The 24,869-nt window shown below is 44.9% G+C and overlaps 1 protein-coding gene across 1 annotated transcript; it reads left to right on the top strand.

Moving 5' to 3' along the window:
• Positions 1–986: 986 nt before the first annotated feature.
• Positions 987–24,869, top strand: CHN1 (chimerin 1; the record flags this gene model as incomplete). Its single annotated transcript, XM_079539158.1, has 7 exons — positions 987–1,238; positions 10,915–10,999; positions 20,192–20,365; positions 21,086–21,163; positions 22,277–22,414; positions 23,353–23,458; positions 24,698–24,869. The coding sequence occupies 7 exons, from the start codon at positions 987–989 to the stop codon at positions 24,867–24,869; spliced, it is 1,005 nt and encodes a 334-aa protein (XP_079395284.1).

The raw sequence follows: 24,869 nt of genomic DNA, 5'->3' as shown, positions 1-24,869 counted from the left end.
CAGGTAATTAAAGCCCAGGGGCAGGGTAGTGCTGGCCATGTAGGGGAATGCCAAAGGCTCGTGGCCAGCAGTACCTGCAGAACTGAGCTGTGCAGTGACACCACGATCCAGCTGCAACACACCATTTCCATCCAGAAGTCTGCGACAAACTGCGCTTGTCTTTGGTTGTTACTGAGTCATGAGAGATAAAAATACCTCTGCTGCAGGAGGGAGAGCGGCTGCAGTGCTGCAGCCTGCGCCAAGCAGTCAGGGCTGCCTTCCCCAGGCAGTTTGTCACAGGAAAAGGTCCTTGTGGTGCAAACCATGTGTAAGGGACACGGTGGTCACCCCGTGGCATGGACCAGCAGTGCGGTTCTGCTGCCCGGATGAGAACTGTTCAGGAATGCACAGCCGTGTGTGCCAGTGGTGGGACTCCGTTGGTGTGCCGGGAGCGCTACAGAAGGGCAGCTGGGCTCCTAGGGCTGTGCTGGGAGGGGGCACGGGCTCAGCTTCAGGAGGCAGCTGCGCTGCCCGCTGGAAGCAGAGGTCGTTACCTGACGTGAGTTTGTCGAGCATCCGTTTACGTCAAGCACACTGACTGAAGTGACTTTAGAAGAACAAGGCCGAGCACCGCCGGCCGGGTCTGCAGCTCCCGTGCCCGCAGCGCCCACGCAGCGGTGCCGGCTCACCCCCATCCCGCCGCCCGGCTCCCGCCGGTACCGCCGCGCCCCGCCGCCCCCATTGGCTGCGGGGCGGGGGCGCGGGGCGGTGCCGGCCGCACGACTCTGCCCTACGCGGGGCGGCGGGAGCGCTCCGCACCCGCGGCCACCGGCTGAGGAAGAACTGCGGGTCGGTGCCGCCATGCCGGCGCGGAGCCCCCCGCAGCGCCGCGTCCCGCCGAGCTAGCCGTGCCCGCAGCGGGCCGCCGCTGCCATGCCCCTCCCGGCGCCGTCAGAGCGAGCCTGACAGGCGGCGGCGCGGCCGGCTCTCCCCCCGTCAGTTCCAAAATGCCGTCCAAAGAGTCGTGGCCGGGGCACAGAGCTAATAGATCGGCGGTGCGCAACTCCAAGCGAGAGGGCCGCCAGCCCGATCTGCTGATAGCAGCCCTGGGGATGAAGCTGGGCGCGCAGAAGTCGTCGGTGACGATCTGGCAACCTCTGAAACTCTTTGCTTATTCGCAGCTGACATCGCTTGTCAGAAGAGCAACGCTGAAAGAAAACGAGCACGTTCCCAAATACGAGAAGATTCATAACTTCAAGGTAAGGAATTCCACTGCTTATTTCTTTTAAGGGTACCGTGGGGGGTTGCGTTTCACTTGGAATTGCTGTGGTGTTGCAGCGCAGTCGTACATCTGCGGGCTCTGACTCGGAAACTTACCTGCTCCTGTTACAGCTCACTGCCAGTCACAGCAGCTGGGCATCTTCAGAGCACTGAGGGTTCCATTGCTGGTTGCTTGTGTGTGTGTGTGTGTGTGTGTGTTTGATGCCATTTGTCACATCCAGGTTATCTGTTCCATTTACACTTGTTTGGTACCGGGAGATGCCAACAGTGATGAAACCTGCCAACTTTTCTTTCCATTCAAGTCGCTGTAGTTCAGTTTTACTTACCATGATGTGATGCTGAAAAGTCATTTAGATCTGATTAGAGGATTAAAGAGATCTCAGTTTGTCGCTGATAAATAGCTTTGGAGGTAAGAAGCATGTTCTGCTGCATCTGGACAGAGCAGATGGTCTGTTTCCCTTCATGTTAATGAACTGAGTGTGACGAGAGGAGCGTGGCTTACATGGGGCTGCTGGAGCTGCTGACATGGGCAACTACTCTGTGTAACCAAATCTGCCTGGCCTTTTATGTTGCTTCTCGCTATTGTGCTGATTTTAAAAAGTAAGCAACAAATGCCTTATGTTCTTTATTAAGACGTGTCAATGCAGCACATGCATGTTTTGTGTCTGCCTGTAATAAGTGTCCTGTAAAGATTCAGTACCTTAACCTTGGGCAGTCAAATAATGTGCAGTCCTTGTTTGTAAGGCTGAGTGAATTGATGTCATCCCAAATTCCTGCAGCAGTCAGTATGAACTTACAGGCAGGATATGAAGCCCATATTGTTGTTTTGATGAATTTTTACCCTATATAACTTTTGCTTTTATCAACTTTAGGAGAAGGGAAAGCCATTAATGGCACATAGATGTCTGATGATTTAATTAATTATGAATTTTTTAATTATCTCGGATTCTTGATTTTCATTCCCATCACACGTGTGCATGTGTGAATGTGCACATATGTGCATGTATGCATACTTACCTCCAGGCTGTTGGATTTTATCTACTTCCTTCTACTTTTCAGTTCAGATGATGACAAAAATTGGAAGCTGTGGACGATCAGGATGTTTTGTTGGACTTCTTCACTGAAGCACAAACTTGAAAACAAAATGCTATATAAAAACAGCATTTAATATGAGCTCTTGGCATGGACCAACCCTGCTGCCTGTCTGTCAACTAAATGCAGAGCCTTTTTTTTTTTTTTTTTTTTTTCCATCAAGACCCTGAGTTGTCCTAGAGATCTGAAGCATCTTGCAACTTTCATTTGTTCCTTAGAGTCTAAAGGTGGTTCCTGCAGATGCCAGCAGGCAGTGGTTTCCCATGTACCACAGCCTATGTAGGGTAGTATGTATTTAGTTTTGCAGACATCTCTGTTCCTTAGCTGCTCTTCTTTAACAGTCTGAATTACAGCTGTTTTGAAAATAACCTGATAATTTGATTTTCATTCATTTGAGTTTAGCTGTTGTGGTTTTTTTTGTTTGGTTGTTTTTTTTTTTACCCTGAAGCTGTTTCTGAATGGTTGTGTAGCTGTGAGTTTTCCAGGTCTTGTTCTGAAATAGGCTTATGTCTGATCCAAGGTCATAGGTACAGCACAAGCTTCCTGTGCAGGTTGCTTTCTTCGTAATAGTCATGTTGTAGAGATACAGTCAGCTTGCATAGATAACTTTGCTATAGAAGAGCAGAACAAAGTGCTCTCACCTGGAGGGGTGTGCTGCTAAGTGTGGCTCCTCTCCTTTCTGTAAGGAATAACTGCAAACCCTTCAGGATGATTACGTGATAGATTTCAAATGAATGGCTTGTGTGCTTCTTTGCTTTATTGTTCTTCACATCTGTCCAAATTTTCTAAAGACATCGCATTCATTAACATCTCTGCAAAGCCACACTCCACAGCTCTGCAGCCTTTTGGACTCCACAAAGCAGTTATCTGGCCTGCTGCAAACAACACAGATTCTGCCTACAGCATGCAATGCTCTGTTCCTTTTTGGATCAGTCAGCCAACAGTGCACATGCATACACACGCAGGGCCTTCATCACAAGCACAGCACTACTCCGTGTCCACAAACTGCCTTCTGAACACTTCACAGCTCCCCAGTGGCTCTCTCACAAGAATGTGATGTAGTCATGTTGTAGTTCCTTTACATGTACAGCAGGTTGAAGTATTTACCTTTAACAGCAGCTGGTTTCTGAGGTCAGTGAGATACAGTCAGCTTGCATAGATAACTTTGCTATAGAAGAGCAGAACAAAGTGCTCTCACCTGGAGGGGTGTGCTGCTAAGTGTGGCTCCTCTCCTTTCTGTAAGGAATAACTGCAAACTCTTCAGGATGATTACGTGATAGATTTCAAATGAGTGGCTTGTGTGCTTCTTTGCTTTATTGTTCTTCACATCTGTCCAAATTTTCTAAAGACATTACCATTTATAATGCCTCAGTAAGTACCCTAGGTTGCTTGTCGAGCAGAAAATGTGCCACCCATTGTAGGAAGGAAGTAAATGTCAGCCCAAAAATCCTTTCTGGGCTTCTCCTTGGTGGTAGATATTTGAAACAAGAAACAAAATGAAGGCGTAGGTTTCGGCTGACCAGAAGCAACTGAGCCCTGCAGCAAGGAGGACACTGCTCTGCACTCTCGCAGCCCACGTTCTCTTGATAGTGCAGGCACGAGGCAGTACAAGACCTGACCCTTTGCCCAGCTGCTGCTTGGACCAGTCATGTTGATCAGTCATAGAAATGACAAACTCTTGGAGATCCTCTTACACTGGAGGTACTATGGCATCTCAGTGGAGGGAGGAGGAATGGAGATTGGTTATTGCACAGCAGTTAGTACTGGTTTCATAGAGCAGAGGAGATGGCAGCCAGCCCCCAGGAGCAAGTCTAGGGTTAGGGTGCTGTGCTTCCTTGGCAACCCGTGGGTATTCCTTCAGTCACCTCTGGCTGTGATGACACTTGCAGTTTTTTGCAGTTTTGTAGCTGCTGACAGCCCCAGGCTCAGATGCTTTATGTTCTGCAGAAGCCAGAAGGCATCTGTACCCATCAGAGCTGGGCCGAGCACTGCGTTTCCATGCATCACATTCCCTAGCATGTTGTCTTAGTTCTTTTTTGCTCTTCATTAATATATGTATGTCTCCAGAAGGCTGTTTTTCACTATCTTTCTGTGCAGTATTGATACTGCCACACTATTACTTAGTCACTATCTCACTAATGCCCGAGACAGCACAGTCAAATTAATTACAATAAATAACACTTGTAAGGCTGCCTGGTATAGATCAGTGAACATTCAGAACACAACTCCCTTTCAAACCAATGCTTCTTCCAGAGAGCAGAGGTTTTTCCATTGTTGCTTAAGCCACGCTGTTAGGTTAGTCTTGCTAGTTACAGTTCATTTCTCCATGCTGAAGCAGCCTCCTGCGGTGACCCCTTTGGAAGGGAGGCAGAGCAGCCCATACATGTGTGAGAAGTGGACTTGGTGACACCGGTGTCTGCTGGAGGGACCTTGCCAATATGGAGGGACTCACACACCACTTTAATAGACAGACTGCTGGTACTAACAAGAGTCATTTGTTTGAAACAAATACAGCAACCTGGCCCAGTTTTCACTCGTGTAATTGCATCTTTGCTAGGTGTTTGCTGGTGTAAAAAGCCATAACAAATCATTTCCATGCCAAATCACATTGTTCTAATGAGCTGCTCCTGAGAGCCATGCCTAAACGCTGGGGGCCGGCAAGTGGAAAGTGCAGAAGAAATGCTGCAAGAAGACTTGAAACTGTAACAAACCTTTACTGCAGTGAGCAGAGCCATTTTTGTGTGACTTCTGACATGAACTCATTTCTATTTCTGATCTTCCAAAAAGTGGGGCATGTGCCTATTTGGGGTGCGTTGGTCGGTCTCCACTGAAAGGAGAGCGCTGCTTTTGTTGAAGTCCAGCCCTGGCAATGAGAAGATTTTCAAAACATCTTTAAATGAGTCACTGCACTCAAATGAATATTCAGAAGGAGAGCTGGGCGCCGCTAGCACAGTCCCCAGGGAGAGCCTCTGCGCGTTGTCAGAGATAAGAAAGCCTCGGGAAATGGGAGGTTTCTTCTGGGCTCCTGGTACTCGGGGAAAACATTTTCAAAGGCAGTGGCAATATCTGGAGAGCAAAACTGGAGAAAATCCTCCACAAAACTTTGGAGAAGATCGTGTCAGTTCTGTATAGCTGCTTCTGAAACTCGTGCTGCGTTATACAGCAATTCAAGCCAGAAAAGCTTTTAGGCATGGATGGATTTAGTTTTTTCCTCTTATTTTTATTTAATGTTTCTTTTTAACTTTTTTTTTTTTTTTAAGGCTTGGCTTTTCTAAAACAGATTCCCAGTAGTGCATTATTACTTAACCCTCTCTGCTTTCTAAATGCTAATCCCTGCATTCAAGATCTGGCTCTGTTTTGGGTTTTGTTTCATTTTTTTTCTTTTTCTAAATCTGTATTTCAGCTGTAATTCCATCCCACCTTGCTGGTAGCTTTCTAAGTCGTTAGGTGTGGCTCTTGTGGGTCTCCCGTACGTACGGCCATAGGAACAAAGCAGCCCATGAGTGGCAAGGCTCAGAAACCCTCTGCAGGGACTGGGCAGTGCCTCCAGGGGCAGGGAGCACTGCTTCTGCTCCCATCAGTGCTTTTGCCTCTAAATTAAATGTAGCATCTGTACAAAATCACTTCTTTAGGGATCTGTTGAGGTTTTGTATTACATTTATGTCATTATGTGGAGCGTATATGGCATGTATATATACATACTATTTTAAGTATTTTCACCTGTGGTTTCTGAATGTTGTATATAGACACAGGTGTTGAGTTACTTAGGCCTGGAATGAAATGGATAGTGTTCTAATCTCTAAGATATCAATTTGAAAAAAAAACAAATTTGCTCTTCCATTCTGAAAGGAAGGTGATCAGTTTCATTGCATTTACAAGGCAAAAAGCGCACACCCGCTACTCTCTCTGCCGTTTGTTGCCTTGTCTCTCTTAGAGCAGAACCTAACCCCATTTTCCAGTTGTTCTCATTTCTGCTGACATGATCTGCACAGACCAGGAAGTCAACACAACATGACAGCGCTTCAGGCTCCGGGTGAGCGAGGACTGGGAGAAAGGGCTGCCTGCTCAGCGTTCATGTCTGTGCCCGCTGCCCATTGCCATGCTATTTATACTTGATGCTCTGAATCACGGCCCCCTTCTCTGGAGCTGCTGGAAGAAGTTGTTGGCCCGATCCCAGGCGTGTAGCACCTCAGCTGGGTTAGGCAGTCTTTGGTGGTTTGTTGCAGTACTCTCATTACGCTCATTTCTGCAATACCTTCATGTGATAGTGAATTATCTTACAGCTGCGCTGTGCCATGCTGTTGTCATGGCAGTCTTCTTGTTTCTGAGATTACTCAGCAGCAGCGTTTGCCTCGCAGTAGGAAAGTCGTGTTCTGTAATATTTGGCATGCTTGAGACCCTTGTTTTAGAGGGCCTGCCTATTGTCAATATATGCATACACTGAGTTAAAGCATTGGCCAAACCAAAGTTGAAGCAGTTTGTTTTCTCACTGATCTCTCTTCTATGCCCTTAACGTCCAGGCGTCCTCTGTCTGTACCTGGGGTACATACAGAGGGCATGCCTACTGGGTGCCAGCGTGGGTACACCCAGTGTCTGATGAAATCAGCTATGACTGAGGAGACAGACATTAATAATACAGGCCGAGTTATCATTTTAATTGAGACTTACAGTGTCTCCTGTATCAATTAAAAGCTTGGTGGAGTCCCAACAGGCAGAATTCAGCTGATGGAAATGCAAATCAGCGAGGACCACTGAGCTGACGGGCTTCATCAGCAACGTCCCGTGATCTTTAGGCATTTGGCTGAAAGACACTGCGATAGCCAGCAGAACGGCACCCTGGGAGCACCATGCAGTGCAGGTACCTGATGTGTGCCATCGCTCAGCCCCCAGCCAGCTCGGTCTCTTCCCCAAGCACCAGCAGGGCTGTCCAACGCAGAGAGCTCTGGAAAAATGCGAAGCTGCAATACTTTTTCCATCCTTTCTCCAGTCAGTGTATTTCATTCCAATGCAGATGATGTTGCCCGAATTTTCCAAATCCCCTTCTTGCCAGCATCTCAGCATGGAGGGCTATGGGAGATGCTACGCTGCTCAATGTGGAGCATGGGTCCTGATGGAGCTGCTGTCCAGGGAGACCATGGCAGCCTGTAACAGAGACAGCTTTGTTGTGTGCTGTCAGAGAGACTGTTTTCCAAGCTCAGAGTTTATTTTATGTATACGTAATTTGTCAGATCCAGCCTTTCTTTCTGCCTTGCTAAAGCTGCGCACATCCATCATGTTCTTGCACGTCACATTTCCAAAGCACTTTGCTGATATTCTCTCACTATCTTGACAAGTTATATAATGCAAGTCCCCCAGTTTTGAATGCTAATTATCTGCTGGCTCATTCCTGGTTTTCAGATAACAGCCAAAGAACTGCCCAGTAAAAGCAAAAAGCATAAGAAGTAAGTGGGTTTGTGCGATACATGGGTAACTGCAGCAGTGACTTTCGTAGAGCCCGAGAATTATCAGAGATCTGCTTGAGGAGCTCCTAGCTTGTGGTATAGGCTGTTGTCAGTCATCAGATCATTTTTTTATTTGCTTAAGTTTGCCTCTTTTTATAAGCAATATTTTAATTAAATTAATTTAATTTTAATTAAATTAAAAAAAAAACCCAAATGGTGTTCTGTAACATACATCATACAGTAGCTAATCACCAGAGGTAAGATATTTTTCCCAGCGTGTAACAAAATGTCTTTCAGACCCAAAAAAGCACTCTCTTCCTATATAAGATCATAGTCCTTTTTATTATACCTTGCTGCTGCTGTGGTAGAGTTCAAAATAGAAATGCCAATGTGAGATTCCACTGTTATCCTTAGACTTGCAGAGCAGCCTAATATTTGGATTTTATCTCAGTTTAGAAGTAAGTATTTTCCTGTAAAATGATCTAGAATTAGATTTTTCTTTTAAACTCACACTTGAAATCTTGTGGAAAGAGGAAGAGAAGAGGATTTTTGGGACAGGAGTGAGAATGAAAGATTTGGGAGATTCAAAGCCCAATTTTTCAGTTTTGTACCCTCACATTTTATAAGATGCCTGCATATGGCACATGCTCTTTTTATAAAGGGAAAGACACACCTTGTAATTTAATCAGGATCTCTGGAATTCTGCCTGGTGTGTTGTCAGAAAACTTTTTGGAAAGGCATGATTTAGTTTTGAAATAAGCAAGTCACTTGACAGGTTTTTAGAATGGGGAATTGAATGTAAAAATCAGAATGCTATATTAAAGGGTCACGTGCAGTAGGCTCAATATTGTTTGCAGGTGCTGGCCCTCTCGCTAGCAGTGGGATGCAAATGTTCCCCTCTAGCGTGCTGCCTGGCCCTGCTCTGCAATGTGAAGCAGTCAGAGGGCCATTCTGGCCCCAGAAGACCACTTCTTGATGTTTTCTGGCATGGTTTACTGCCTCTGATTTCATTTCCTGCGGTCTGTGCATTCAGCCTGTGCAGGGCTGGACCTCCAGTTCCACTCTGTGGCAGTGGGATGTGAACATTCTGGCACCACTGAGCTCTGTGCAAAGGCAGTAATGCTTCCAGACCCCAAAAGAGGCATCAGGGCTTGTCCTGCAGGGTCACATACCAGGGGTGGAAGGGCGTCGTGGGCCAGAGGGCCCCTAATTAATGTTGCCTGGGAACTTCCTCTGGCATGTCTGAGAAAGCTCAAAGCAAGAGAAAGCATGACAGAAAATAGAAAAACCCACCTGTAGCTTTTAATTTGTTTTAATTTTGCATTCAGAATAATGAATAAGGAAGTAATTTGAATGGTACAGGGTAAAGCTAAGCAGGCTTGCGACAAATGTTCACCTGAGAAGGTAATTTCCTAAGGAGATGTTACAGCAAGGCATTGCAGTGTTTGGATGGAGTCTGGCTGTATGGGGCGAGAGCAGTGATTCCAAAACAGTGATCCTGAAGGGCAAAGACCGATCTCCATCCAAACTCACAAAGGGAAGGATGGTACGCTGTGCTGATAGGAAAGAGGGAAGCAGGGGAGCCTGCCTTGCCCTTTTGTTTTGAGTTACCTCTGGGTCACAGCAGCCACCATCACAGGGACAGGCAGCCTGAGCCCAGTCCTTGCTGGTGACTGCAAGGCAGATGTTGTTTCCTGCAGAAGTTGTGTTAGTCCCTGAGGCATTAAAGCACAGCATTTTGCTTGAGGAGATCAGATTCTGAGAAGGGAAGGCTGCCAAAGACCTGTAGAAAAGCAGGGGGCTGAGGAAGAAAGCCAAGAGGATGTGGGTAGTGCAGGTGTCTCACGGAGAAGAAGGTGTGAAAAATCTCTTTGTGTGGAGAGGGAACAAGAAAATAGAAATTGCAGCTGCTGACAGTCTTGTCATCATTTACTTCATGGGAGTCAGCTGGAACTTTGAGAAGGGAACAGTTGCACTTTCAGAGTTGGTGGTGGTGGCACTGGCTTGCTGGAGCTAGGGGCACCCAGCACTGCTTCCAGAGATGCTCGCGGCAAGCAGGGCTGGGAGCCATTGTGTACTTTGGAGAATTGGAGAGCAGATCTCCAGAGCAGTGCACCAGCCTGCCCACTGCTACAGCTTGGCAGGCAGTAAGTGCAGGAGGTCTGCAGCCAAAGCAGGACCTTGCCTGGAATGCTGGGCACTTGTTGGAGGTGAGTGTTATCTGGGGTCCAGCTGCTAGGCGCACCTGGTGGAGGGGGTGCTCTCTGCCAAGTGGCTCTGGAGAATCAACTGAGTTAAGCCTTGAGAATATTTATTGTATTTCACTGTGAATTTCATTACTTTATGATTACTAGTTTCTTGAACACTGGCTAAGGAAGCTTTGGATATCTCTGCAAAGAGTCTCGTGGTCTCCTAAAGCAGGCACTTTATCAGAATAAAACCCAAAGCAGTTTGTGGTGTCTGCAGGATTTGCAGCTCATGCATGAACCAGGATTGAAAGCAGCATTGGCTTTTTCTTCTTTAGCTTTGAATTTCATCCTGGGTCAGCGAGTTCTTGTTTTCACTTAGTAGACTCATTTAGATTTTCAATATGTGGCATTAGTCTGGAGAGAATTAATTTCCTACAGAGCTGTTCTGAACTAGAAAGCCCTTGGGGTGCATCTGGAGTGTCTGTGCTGCGCTGGTGCTTTGCCAGGCAGGACGCTTTCCACCCAGGGCTGCTCCAGCACTCATCACCCTGTGCATCCCTTGTGGAGGTGCATCCCTTGTGGAGGTGCACTCCTTGCAATTCTGCACGGACCAAGGGGTGCCAGCAGACAGTATGGGAGCACCATCATTGCTCATCCTACAATAGTGCAGAATGAGAGCAGACCCCAACACCAGTCATGCTGCTCCAGGTGGTGCAGGATGGGCAGCACCTTCCCACAGCACTGCCGGCCCTTTGGCTGTTCAGTCCTTTGAATGTTTCTTTCTTCTTCTCCTGCAATGGTAAAGAGAAACTTCTAGTGAATGTATGTAGTGCCTTCTAGGAGGAGTTCTGGCTTGTTGAGACACTTTGCTTTTGATGTCTTTGAAACAGTTATTATTCTCTGTAACTTTCCTTTCTGCTGCTGTCTTCCAGGTGCACACGTTCAGGGGCCCGCACTGGTGTGAGTACTGCGCCAACTTTATGTGGGGCCTCATTGCTCAGGGAGTCAAGTGTGCAGGTAATGCTCATTCCCTCTCCTTTACTTGAGTCACCCCGATTGCTGTCACTGTTGTATTTGCAGCACGTTTCACCATACACCCATGCAGCAAGGGTGTGATCTGACCCCTGCCAAAATCACACTCCCAATGCTGAGGGTTTCAGGTCCCCGTGTTGGTAGCAGCACAGCACCTCTTAAGTGCTTGTGGGGGAAATAGCAGAATGAGAGAGAAAATAGGTAAATGTGTTCTTTACCTTGTCTCCTTTACAATTGATTGCATTTACTAGTAGGTGTCAGAGCCTTATCGAGAATCTTTGTGTGCAGGATGGGCAAGCAGCGAATTTCACATTGCAGTTGTGAAATGGGCATTTGAATTTGTTTTCTGTTTCGTGCAGTGGACTCCCAGAGTGCCCTAAGTCACCTCCTGAGCCTGCAAACTTAATACAATAGTAAGAAAGAGGATGATGAATAAGGGAGGTGAGCAAAAATGTTGCATAAGCGTTCAGGTGCTGATATAAATGTGTTACACACGTGCCTGTCACTGCAGGCATTTCTGGGACTAAGCCTCTCCAAAGGAAAACAGTTTAGCAATTTTATGGATGTGATTCTGAAAAGAAGGGGCACTCAGCTTTTTTCAAAGGCAGAAAAGGATCAAAGTGATCGGAATAGTTTACTGAATTTAAAAGTATCTTATGACATTTGAGCAGCCACATTTATATAAGTGGTGCAAAGAAATGTTGATGTATAAAGACCTGCATATGTTGCCCTGGAAACTGAATTTTCAAGCTAATTTAAGAAATCTGCTTGTCTAAAGCTTTCTGAAGTCTCAAGCAAATAATGGAGGTCTTTATCAAAGAACTCCAAAATAAAATAAAAATTAACTAATGGACAAACAGAATTGAGATATTTTAAAATCTTCCCCCTAGAACTATTTGAAACACAATAGTCTGCCATTATCAGCAGATCTGAGCTGTCCAGTAAACAGTGTTGATTTAAGAAGTGGTTAGGCAAAAATGTTTTTTTTCTTTCTTGGTATTTCCCCCCTATTTATTTGCAGCCGCCTCCTCCACTGTTGCGCTAAAACTCTTACTGCTTCTCACTGCTTTTAATGTTGCACAAGATGTATGAACAGTGCTAGAACAGAAAGAAAAAACATGATTTTGTTCTTGAGTCATTCTCTGAATAAGGCATTTATTTTTTGCCCTCATGTGCCAATCTTCCTTTCACACCTAAGGTAGAGCGCAAAGTTTTGGCTTGTTGAAACGCTCAGCATTTTGAGCTGAAGGCTCGCGATGCTCCATGGCAGTGTGAAATTAACAATATTGTTGTTATAATTAAATCAAAAGTGTTTGTGATGCTTTTTTAAATCTAACTACGATGGAGCTGATTCTCTGGTTTTACCAGGTTTCTCTAAAAGCTTCTGAGGAGCAGTTTTCTTTCCTCCTTATGGGGATGGCAATGAGTACTGCCTGCCTTTTTTCCTCTTTGACAGTCTAGAGGAACATATGTGTATTAGATGACTTCATAGTTTCAGAAACTGTAATTAGGGCTTTCTGTCTTGTGTAAGATTTCATGTTGGTGTTGGTAGCTTCCAGCACCTTCAATGACCTTTTCCATAGTTTAAAATCTCACACTGTACAACAACGCTGGCTGGCTGGGGTGGCTGATGTGGGAGAGGTGGTTCAGGTACTGCTCAGCCAACCTTACAGCCACTGATGGGCAAACACCCTTTGAGCAGAGCCTGAGTCTCCTGTGTGGAGGTGCCTTTAAATTCCCATTCGAATGGGTTGGAGAGCCACCACTGCCACCATAGCCCTGGCTGGAGTGCCACCACTTTGGCAGAGTGTGCATGGGTATCAATTTAAAAAACAAACAACAAAAAAAAAGAAGTAATTGTTTTGCTTCTGAACTGAGCTGTTTTAATGTGGAAACAAGGAGGCACATACATAGGGAGCTATACAAGGCCATTGCTTTCCAGAGTAGCTTTATGCTTCAGAGAAAAACTACAGCTTATAACAGGAGGCAGCCCACTTGCATTCAGATAGGTTTTTGATGGCACTCCAGGGAAATCCACAAAATCTGTTTTGTGGTGTATGTAATCATTTTATTGAAAATACCTATGAGCAAAACTGCACTGATCGTATGTAATTTTATGTTTTTTAAGCATTTGCTTTTTACAGCAGACAGTTGCACATCTCGAGAGGAATCTGTTGGCTGTACAGAAGTGATAAGTTTGACAAATATAAAGGGATTACTGCATGGGCTACACTCAACCATTCCTGCACAAAAACATGCTGCAGTAGGCGTGTGGGACAGTCCAAGACCCGACAACAGAGATAAATGTCATCCATTTGAGAACAGAAGAGGAGGAGCCAGAGGAAAAAGTGGAGCTTATTTGTAATGGCTGATGGATTAGCTTTTGTTACACAAACAAGCCTATCCTTTGAAAAATAATAAGCCAGAACCAAATACTCGCAACTGTACACATGCCATAGCAACCAGTGAGGATGCCTTAGCAACCTGAACTGCCCTGGCTCAGGCTTTGTTTCAGGCCAGCATGACTGAATGTGTCCTCCTCAGCCAAAATACAACCTTGAGTGCATTCTGTGCCTTTTCAGGCACTGCTTGGTATACTTAGCCTCTGGGAGGTGGCTCTCCATGGCTCATCCAAGGTCACGCTTTAGTGCAGATGGAGGACATGTGTTTTCCCTTCCAAAAAGACCAGAGATAACTGTAGCCACCATCCCTACCACCTGAGCTGTGGTTATCAGCTGAAGTAAGGCGCTGGATCCTGTCTTGACTATGAATGTTTTGGGATTAATGCATGTGACGGAACACAGCAAGATTTTATGTTCCAAAATTAAGAGTCAGGGTCATGTCCAGGTTTTGGACGCTGTGGAAAATGAATTGCACTTAGTCTGACTTCTGCTGCAAATATATCCTGAGCAAAAGGGGAAAAATTTCTTTTTCCTTCAACTTTATTCTCTGAAATGTTATCTTTATTTCTTCAGCTTCTTGAAATAATTGAATCCTTAACACAGGCCTCTACCCTACTGTCTCAGAGGGTCATGATTCCAATTTTTGCATCCTACCCATAGACCCTTAAAATTCTATTGAGCTGAAGGCTCATCTGTATGCAAAGAGTCTGTATTTTCTGATGACGTGCTCCATCTCCAGCATGCTTTCCTCTGGGCTTTTGCCTTAAGTAGAAATAACTGAAGAAGTGTTTGAAATTATAATGCCAGCAGCTTGTGTAAACATTGAAGCTTAGCAGAAGCTAATGAAGACTTAAGAGCATCTTCAGCTCCAAATTCAATACAAAAACTGAAAAAACGTATTTTTAATTATATTTCTCCTATGTAAGTCTCCTTGTGCTTACTGTGCTCATCCCATTGCCCAGAATGTGTTCAAAACGAGAACCTGGAACAATATCCAAAGAAAACTTGCAGAGAAGCATTAGAGAGTTTATTTTGTGAGTGGTATAAACATGTAAGACCCAGAAATATTTATGGAGACTGGTGTGTTATCAGAGCCTAGAGAAAGGCATTAATGCTGCATTGGTGTACTTCCAAGCAGGCTTGTAGACCAGCAGACGTGTCAATGGCTGTATACATACTGTTCCTTCCATAGCCCATCAGAAGTGTTCAAGGCACTGTGTAATCAGCTCCTTCCTCCATACCCTTTAGCTTATTGTTCTTAAGTGATTTAATCAGCAGGTTTTTTTAAAACAGGCTGCTGTAAAATTATTAATTAGCTAGGCTTTCTGTGGGCAGTCTTAGCCTGCTGCCCATGGAGCTGCTACCTGTCTTCTGCTTTCCTTGGAGTAGCTGACCTTTTTCTGAAGAGCTGGTTGAAGTAAATTTGCAACTGGACCATCACTGCAGGGACAAGCAGCTGATGCTGGCTGAGCATTTGTTTTGTCTTGCTGCTAAATCCTTTTTGGTGGACAACCCTCCTTTGTCCCACTGATGTGTGAAGATGAAGGAGACCCCAAAGAAAGCTGCTTGTCCTCAGGCAGCAGTTGCGCAGGCACAGTGCTCATGCTTTTTATGGCTAGAAAAACAGTTGATACACTTATGGTATGTCAACAAATGGGAAGGCAGGGAAGCTGCCCTGTTGTGCCCATCATATTGCCCACCCTCAGGGTAGCTGGCATGCCTTGGGTGTGATAAACTCCCATTCTGCCTGCACTTGTTCCTTAAAAGCACATCCAGAATTGAGATGTGCACCCAGGTTCTGCCGGGTTCCTTGACTGTACAGAGGCCAGAACAAGAGCAAAGCAGAGCAGTAAGAGGCAGAGTTCAGGGCCAGGGCTGTGGGAAGGGGGCTCTTTGGCATACAGGCTCAGCCCACCTCATGCAGGTGGTGATGCCGTTGGAGGAGATGCACGGGATCTGGTGGTGTTCCTTTGAGGAATGAGCTGTAATGTTTTAAATGCTAATCAGGCAGTGCAGCCTAGCTGTTCCCATGGGGAAGCTGTTCTTATGGGGAAGCTGAAACTTTGTGTCCTAAAAACGGCTTTATCTCCAAGCCCACGCAGACCCGGGAGCCTCGAGCAAGCCAGCAGCCCAGCAGGGAAGCTGTTGAGGAGGTAGGCAGGTGTCCTGGCCCACAGCCAGGGAAGTTTCTGACCAAATTGCCTGTGATCTTTCAAAACTTCCATAAAAATCCAACCTCCTCCACCAAATGTATTCTCTAGAAAGAACATCTCACCTCTGTTCTGCAGTCAGTTTTTGCAGCACAGGCATATGTGTTCTTTTGATTGGGGCAAGGGGAGATTGGCTTAGTTCAAGAGGCTTATTTCCTTATTCTATTTCATAAGCCCAGATTTTTTCTGTAGTATAAGGAAAATGTGTTGCCAAGTAACCAGCTGTCCTCTAGAAATTGCTTCCTAAAGAATAATGTACCCTATCGTGCACCATATAGTGGTATGACTGCTAGCAGGTTTCAGGGATCCAACGTGCACGTTTGAAAGCAATTTTGCAGCAACAGTTTTGCTTGGGACTCTGGTGGGATAAAGGCTGTCCCAGATATGTGTTGCAGGTTGACAAATGGCGCGTGTGAGGCAGGGCAGCACAGCGGGCCGGTTGTCTGGTGGTTGAGACAGCCCTGCTGTGGAGAGCAGACCCTCGTAGCACAGCCCTGTGCCATGAGCCCTGTGCTTGGCAGCATGAAGTGCAGCTCGTAGTGCCTCTGGGGCTCTTACATGCTCGTTCACACACACTGGGTCTGAGGGAATAGAAAACACTGCTTTCCTTACTCGAGAAAAGAGCACTAAATTATTAAAGAAAAGCTTCTAGCTCATGACTGATTGATGAGAGCAAATTCTTTTCCAGTCTTTTCACCTTTGCAAGTGTAACGACACCAATGATTTGTGCATGAGTAGAACCCATCACCTGCTCTCAGGTAGCTTCCTGCAGCTGGTGGCACGGCCATGGCCATCGGGGGCTGCAGTGAGTGGTCCTGCACAAGGCATCGTGCTGTGCCACCGCTCCCACCCTTACCGCCCACCTCTAGTGAATCTTGCAGGCTTTTTGCAGGTAAGATACGTCTACCTTTGGGCTCATAAAGCTTCTTGTCAGACTGACCAAATGTGTGTATTTTTCTTAGAGATAATTCAAAAATCTAATTAGAATGATGTATTGTAGCATATGGTATAATTCCAGAGGAGCATGATCAGCAACCATGTTACCCAGTATATCAAACCAAAGGAAATCTAAAACTGACTAAAATCAAATCAGCCCGATAACAAAAAGTGACAGCTCAGTATATTTTAGTCTCTGCAAATATGTGTGATGTGTGCTCATGGGGTGATATTACAGTACATATATCTTTTGGTTGTGCTCATGCGTTAATATGAACACCTTGTTTGTCCTTTCAGCCCAGTGGACTAACATCAGTATAAGCTGTTTCTTAAACATTACAAAACCTTTTTCTGGGCATCATGGGAAAGTATTGTCAGGCTGGTTTTAGATTTAATAGGTCTCACAGAAGCAATGTCACAGCCCACCTGAGCTCCTAGATCAATATGCTATTAAAGTCAGGGTAGCTTATGACTGACTTCTAAAGCTGACTCTTTTTTTCCTAAGTTTCCATGCTTCGTATGTGATCTTGAATTTATGACAGCATTTTTTTGGATGCATTTTGTATACTTGAGAGGTGGCCACAGTTTGCTAGTAGTATAAAAAGGAATGGCACACATGACTTACGGTTTGGGTCAGGAGAAATGATCTCTGTAAAGGTGAAATTCTGATTAACTGAAGTCAGTGGAAGTTTCCCTGTTGACCTGCCAGGGGTCGTGAGTGCATATTTTAAATCTGCCCTTTCGTTATAGGATTTATTGGTAGATATTATGCTTATGGGGGTTTTTCTTTCTCTCCTCTGCAATTCTTGCTGTGGTCAGTGGGTAGGCACCGATGAACTTTGTAAGAAACAGATAAGGTTCCTTGTTACTTTGCAGTAGATCAAGAGTAAAGCTGCTAATGCCAACTTAGCTACTATGGATTTATTTTTATGTAAGTAGAAGTAAATAGACCTTAAGAGTGAAATCAGAAGAATCTTGGTGATTTTCAACAAACCCAGCCAGATGATGCAGATACATGCAGACAAGGCAGGCACACCTGAGGTTTCGCCATGCAGAAGGGCACAGAGAGAAATCAGGTCTAGGCTTTCCTGTTTCTTTCTAGCTAATTCTTAAATAACGGGTTTCAGAGCCTTGATGAAGCATCTGCAGTGAGAGCAGAGGGCAGATGTATTTAATAACACACAATTTGCAGTGTAACTGCTCCCTTTTAGTACTAACAAGTAAGCTGGATATCAGTAGAGCAGAAGGTTGGCACGTCACACACAGCTCTGTGGAGCGGAGGGTTGACCTTGTGGCCACGTGCTTTGTACCTTGTCTGAGTTAGCGAGACAGACAGACAGTCGTCCTTCAGCCGTGCGTGACTCTGGATGTCAGCTTGGTCAGAGACCAGTGACCGAGACATGGCTGTTAGCTCAGGAAAGGGATCCACCTGATACAAACTGCAGTACCAGAGTTTCAGCTCATCTGTTGTAACGAGTAGCGTTTTTCTGTTGCAGATACACTGGAGTCTCTCACAAGTAGATATTGCTTCAAGTGATAAAGTGAGTGAGTCTTCTACATTCACATAAGAGCTAAAGAGCCTTGACTGTTAGAAAGATACTGCACAGCCCAATGATGTTATTGAAAGCAGTGCTCGTGTGCTTTGTAAGCATTCAGTATCTGAAGTATTTCTAGGTTTAAATGTTTCTCAGGAGTGTTTGTAAGCCCTTAAGCAGTGGGTCAGTATATGAAATCCAATCAAGTGTAAAGGAAGAACAAAAGACAGAGAAGGAAAGTTGACTATTTCTGTTGTAATTCTGGCATTAATGAGGTCAGATCCAAAGCCTGTTTGAGTCTGTGGGATTAGCAGTAACACAATTATTTTCAGAAGCAAGGTTTTCACATAGGAAACATCTCTGTAAATTAGATATCTTAATGAAATAAAACTTTCTTGTATGTAAATATAATTAGGATGAGCTCAGTGAATGTGATAATTGCTTTAAGTCAAGTATAAGATGCTTGGGAGCATGTTTTTCTATTTTTATGTATTTTAGTCTTAATTAGCCTTGGATTCCCAGAAACGTAACTCTAAGCTATATTGCTGTTCATGTGAAGTGGCTAATTTGCAATGACTAGTGAGTCCTCATGAGTAAGACAGAACCATTCCAGTCTTGTAGACTGTTTCGTAGAGCAGTTTTGACAGACATTGATAGCATTTCTATGCTATGAGAAATATTTTAATATTCCGACCTTTTCACTCTGATGGAACAGGTGCTCCTTGCAGCAGCCTTAGGAATTCGTGTACAATCCTGATATTTGCAGTCATAAATACTATTTCTACTGCAAATTTAGGGCTTCAAAACCAGAGAAATCAAGAATTAAGATTTCCTGTGGGATGTCAGGATGTTTCCTTTCCATGTGTGCATTAAGGCATTGTGCCTCATTCTTAGGCTCCATGTTGTTTTACCTCCACTGCTGATCCATGCTCTGGAAGCAGAGTGGATGGTTCTGGCTTGCTAGTTCTACTCGGAATTTTGTTTTCTCCTTGCTGTTGAAAGTGGAGCCATTGCTCGTCCTGACAGCACAGCATTCAAACCCTGCTCCAAAAGGTGAGGAACTTCTTTGCCTTCCCACAAACAGCCAGCAAGTGTCTATGCCAGAGAAAGCCAGAACATCCCCTTTCCATTTCAGAGCTGAAGCACTGAGGATTACACTGCAGGATTTGGATCACATGTTTCCAAAGAGTTTGGGCTCCCTATTTATAGCCCTGAGGGACCTGATTTGTCAGAGCTCCGTTGAAATGGAGTGTTGGTGGTATTTAAAGCCCCGGCAGAGCCGCCCTCACCGCACTGGCCGATGTGCTCCGAGGTTCTTCGCAGTAATGTGAATAAACTGCTGGCAGAAGCCAAGGGGAGTCTCTGCAGAAAGCTGTTGATGTTTCAGGTTTCCACATCCCTTCATTGCACTGCTGTAGAAGCACAGGGAGCTGGGCCCGGCAGCAGAGCCGCACGGAGATGTAGGCAGCGCTGGGGTCTCACTGAATGCCGGCTGCAGCTCGCATGTGTTCATGGCTGCACCATGCCATGCTTCTTGCTGGCTGCTGCTCCCTCCCAAAGGCCTGCAGGTCTCCACTACAGAACTGAAGAACTGGCAGTGAACTCAGGGCGCTGGCTGCTGGCTGGACACCGCTGATGGCAGACGTAGTTGCCTGTGCTTAGCTGAAAAGGGGCTGTGCTGTATAATCAGTGTTGGTTTCCTGTAAGATTGTGGTTTTTTTCCCAAACACTGGTTAGTATGTTCTGTGTGGTTTTGAACAGAAGAAACATTTTTCCATAATCTGATTTCAACTGAACTTCACTTAGGCTAAGTCTCATCTTCCTTTTGCTGTAGAGCAGTTCATGCTTAAAAATAAAAATAAAGGAATGAATGAACAAATGAATAAATAAGTAAATGGAATGTCCTCCCAAAGTCACTTTTTAAATGAATGAAAGTGTCCTGGTGACTGCCAGCACGGTTGCACACCCAGCCTGTGGCTCTGCAGAAGCTGCAGCTGCAGGATCAGGTCAGGATCTTTGCATGCTTGGCAGCCCTGGCCTCAGGATCCATCTTCACCAAATACCAGCCTAATTGTCCTTTGCTTTTTCCCTCAGATTGTGGTTTAAATGTGCACAAGCAGTGTTCCAAGATGGTCCCAAATGACTGCAAGCCAGACCTGAAGCACGTCAAAAAAGTGTACAGCTGTGACCTTACCACTCTAGTCAAAGCGCACTTCACAAAAAGACCCATGGTGGTAGACATGTGCATTAGGGAGATTGAATCCCGAGGTAAGGCGTAGTTAATGGGCTCTTGTTGCTTTACTGATAATCCGTTTAGATTGATCTGGGTCATCTGGGTTTCTGCTGAGCGTATGATTGCTCCAAACAGATTTGCACACGACGTTTTATGGCTGCCGCTTACCCTCCACTGTAAATGTTATACTTTGCATTGTTTCACGGCTCGTACATGTTTATTATTTTATAGATTTTGCTCAGATCTGCTTAATGGACAATTACTACTTGATTGTTAACTTGATTGTTACATATTAGCACGTGTCTTTCCAGTAATATTTTTATTAAAAAAATCAAGTGCATGTACCGGAATCAAAGCCAGTTAGTGAGGACGTGTTTCCTCTTGCCAGTTCCATAGTCCACAGATATCCTTTTCTGGAATTAGAATACTTATTTTCACTCTGAAATGATGACAGAACATCTCATATGCTAATCTCAGTTATTTTTGAATCTGCTGTAATTAGTTTAATATGTTTCTTCAGCTCTGAAGCCGTTTGCATAAACATAATTTAGTGCTGATATGAGGAAGCAGGTAATACAAAGGTCAGAGTTAAAAGGGCAGGCTAAGATTTCATTTCAGACTAAGAAAAACCTGATCAGGCCATTAGCTGGTCTGCTTTTCTTCCCTTTAATGAAGAACCTGGCAAAGAAAGGACTGGGTGGAAGGAAACTGTAAAATTCATACTGATTTTAATCTTGTTGAAATGTTGCCTGCAGGTCTTAATTCTGAAGGACTGTACAGAGTTTCAGGATTTAGTGATCTTATTGAAGATGTCAAAATGGCATTTGACAGAGGTATGTTCTTCCCTTGTGCTGCCTTATTAAATAGACACAGCCTTTCTGTGCAGCCCTCTCCTGCCTCATGCTCTGCTGTGCCAGCAGTTAGAGGGAGTGGGGGGCTGTGCTGACAGAAGGGCAGGGGGGTCTGCTCCATCAGAAAAGCATATCAGATTCTCTTCAGTCTTTATTACTGAATCTGCTCTTCTTCTTCCATCAGTATCTGTCCTTATTGACCTCGTATATAAGAAGTGGTAAAACTTTCTAAAGCAGTGCTTTGGTTTGCAAGTAAAACTGCGTTCAGCAGGGTGGGGGAAGGACAAGGCACGTGATGAAGTGCCTTAAGAGGGCTGTGCATTTTAAATGCCTTTCTGGATGAAAGCTCCAAAATAATAAGATAAATACAATCATGCAAACAGAGTTTGAATTATTACACTCTAAAGGAAGTCAGTGAGGACAAACTCTTCTCTCTGACAGAAGGCAGTAGGACAATTAAAGGCTTTCCAGCTGCAGTCCCTCTATCCCAGTAGAAATCAAGGCCAAAATCCATTCTGTAAACTCTCCCTCTTGCTTCAGTGGAGAGCTGGACCTATTCACACAGCATCCGCCTCCTCTGCAGCCTTAGCAGGGTGGGGATGTGCTGCACAAGCCAAGTTTTGGATCCATGTCCGCTGCGGTCAGGAGTAGGTAGTGTGCTGTAGCTAAATGGTGAACACATGTTTTTCTTATGAAACGGGGAGACTGTGGATAAAGATGACTTCATGTGCTTTTTTTTTTTTCTCTTCTCAGACTTTCCCTACTTTCTCATGCAGTGCTGACAAACGTGTTGTTTGGCAGTGCAGTGTGTACAGGAATAACTCAACTTCCACACGTTTCTATAGCATAGTGCTTGAGGTGGCATTTTTTTTTATCATTTTAAGTGAAGAAATGATACGTTTCTGAGTAAAAAGCCTCGACTGCTAAATGATGAACTTTGCAAACCAATAACAAGGTTTTGCTTATAAATCCAAAGGCTGTAGTTTTGTCCAGTTTAATAATGTTTACTTAAGCAGGATACTGTTTTCTTTTTTGAATGCTGTTTTACATCTGTTTGTATTTCCAAGGTTTAATGTCTTTGCCTTCTCCATGCAGATGGGGAGAAGGCTGATATTTCTGTGAATATGTATGAAGATATCAATATTATCACTGGTGCACTTAAACTGTACTTCAGGGATTTGCCAATTCCACTCATCACGTATGATGCCTACCCAAAGTTTATAGAGTCCGCAAGTATGTGTAATACACTTTTCTCTTTTTCTTCTCCTTTGTGTGCACGACTCGCCTGCTGGTTTAATGGCTGTCCCCGTGAAACTTCCTCTGCATGCCCTATTTAGGAGCTGTTGCACATTGTAACACAGTCGTGTGGTGTTACATGATTGTGGGCACATTTGTCTTCCCCTTTTTTTACCAGCGATGTTTCCTTTCCCTCACACATCGTGGATTCCATCCCTCTGCACATGCTGTGTGAGTTCCTAGTACTTGACAGGGATATTTGAAGTCTTTGTTTTTGTCTTGCTAGATAGAAGGTGATTTATGAAAATGCTTAAAAATAAGAAGCCATTTGTTTCTACAGGCTGATAAGCGTTCACCATAAGGCCACCATCAAGGCTGGTCTCACAGGTGATGAGTCTGCAAGCAGGGCAACAAGCCCAGCTGGAGCATCTCTGCCAAGCATCCCAGCTGCATGAGCCATCTCTGGCATTTAGCAGGCCCACCTGGAGAGGTGTGAGAGAGCTGTGGGAAGAAGGGAAGGGCTGGGTGCTGGGCTTGCCACCGCCCTGGAGAAGGCTCTTTCCAAGCAGAATGGGGACAGCCAGAGAAGCTGATGGCAAGGTTCCCAGTAGCTTCTGCTGTTCCAGGGCTACACCTGTGGATTATTCGTGAAAAAACTAGTCCAGTCAGCAAGGTCTGCGAGGGGAATTCTTTTTAGTAGGCTGCATGGAATCCTCTAGTCGAGCACAATTTGGGGGGAGCTTTCTTTGTCCAAAACAATCACAGCCTGACTGTGCTTTGAGCTTTGGGTGAGCAGATCTTCCATGATGAAGGTTGGATAGGTCCTGTAAATGAAGAGAGCCGTGAGGTCCTGCTCTCCTGCAGGCCACCATTCCTATCCTGCCGTGCGTGAGTTCTGGCTGTGTGTGTGGTGACCGTGAACATCTGTGTTTCAGAAACCACCGATCCAGATGAACAGCTGGAAATTCTCCACGAGGCGCTGAAACTGCTGCCACCTGCACACTGTGAAACACTGAGGTATCTCATGGCACATTTGAAGAGGTAAGTAGACTGTCTGCAGAGCAAAGTCCACGTCAGGACCTCTAGGAAAGTGGGCAAGGCACGCCAAATTCTGCAAATTTGAAGTTGCCCCTGGAGGCTGGCTGTGGTGGGGAGTATTCACTGGTGCGCAGTCTATTCCCCAAGCATTGATGTTTACCCCCACTTAAAGTGGTCACAAAGTATTTGAAGGATGAAAATCAAAAAAAGGCCGTTGCTTTGAAGCAAGAAAGTCACGCCTGCCAAATCTGTGCTATTTTTTAAGTTTCAGTGAACATTTATTTTTAAATAAACATTTTTTTAAGAAGTTTAAAAAATAGTTTTAAAAAAAGTCTTTATCTCTGGAAGTAGTAATCTACTGCTGGGGCAAGAAACTAACACACTTTAGTGCTTATGGATTGGAGTCTTTTTCTGTGATTGTTTCTGACAAACTAAAAAGGGAGTACATACTGGGCTTGAGCTGACACCCATTAGGCACAGTCACTTGGCCTGGTGAGGTTTGCCAGCATGGATCCTCTCATGGCAGGTGCCACTTTCTCAAAACTAGGAACGTGGGTTCTGTGTGAGGTTCCTCCACAACCCTCAGGTGGAAGCTTAAATATTACTCAAGAAAGACTGACAGTTGGAGATTGAGTACAACAGCACAGGCCCTATTTTTTTCCAGAAAGTAGGGGAGAAAAATCCATGTGGTGTGCTAGGGTATCCATTTCAGTTTCTCTAGTAACACAAACTTTTGTCAATGTATAAGAATTATTCTCTTTCTTTAGGGGAAAAAAAAAAAAAAAACTTGATTTTAAGCTCTTCTATTTTATAGTTCTTGCACGAGTAGGAATACGTTGACTCTACAGAGGGCCTCAGGCAGAATTCAGCTACAGGGCTTCTGCCTGACTTGCCCATTTATTCATTTATACCAGTGACATTTCAAGTGGATGTTTTAGAACAGAGGCATGAACAAAAAAAAAAAAAAAGACCCCACCTGACTGCTTGTGACACATGAAGATGATTTTTCCTTAGCTTGCTCAGAAGTTGCAGTCCAGTTAGCAAGTTGACATTGCACATCGTATTTGTGGTATAGTTGAATGATAAAGTAGAAGGGTGACTCATTTTTACACTTGCACTCAATGTGTCAGATCCAAAAAGCTGCTCGCAGTTTCTCCTTCCCGGTGCTTTTTAAGGCTACGTGGTCATTATTTGCACAGGAGGCATCTCACAGTGAGTGACAAACTCTGTCCTTTCTTACAGAGTAACGCTCCATGAGAAGGAAAATCTCATGAGTGCAGAGAACCTGGGCATCGTGTTTGGACCAACACTTATGAGAGCGCCAGAACTGGATGCGATGGCTGCACTGAATGACATCCGTTATCAGAGACTTGTGGTGGAGATGCTTATAAAAAATGAAGACATTTTATTTTGA

Source organism: Tetrao urogallus, assembly GCF_951394365.1.
Source record: "Tetrao urogallus genome assembly, chromosome: 8".
Taxonomy (NCBI): domain Eukaryota; kingdom Metazoa; phylum Chordata; class Aves; order Galliformes; family Phasianidae; genus Tetrao; species Tetrao urogallus.
This window is presented reverse-complemented; position numbering and strand designations above follow the sequence as displayed.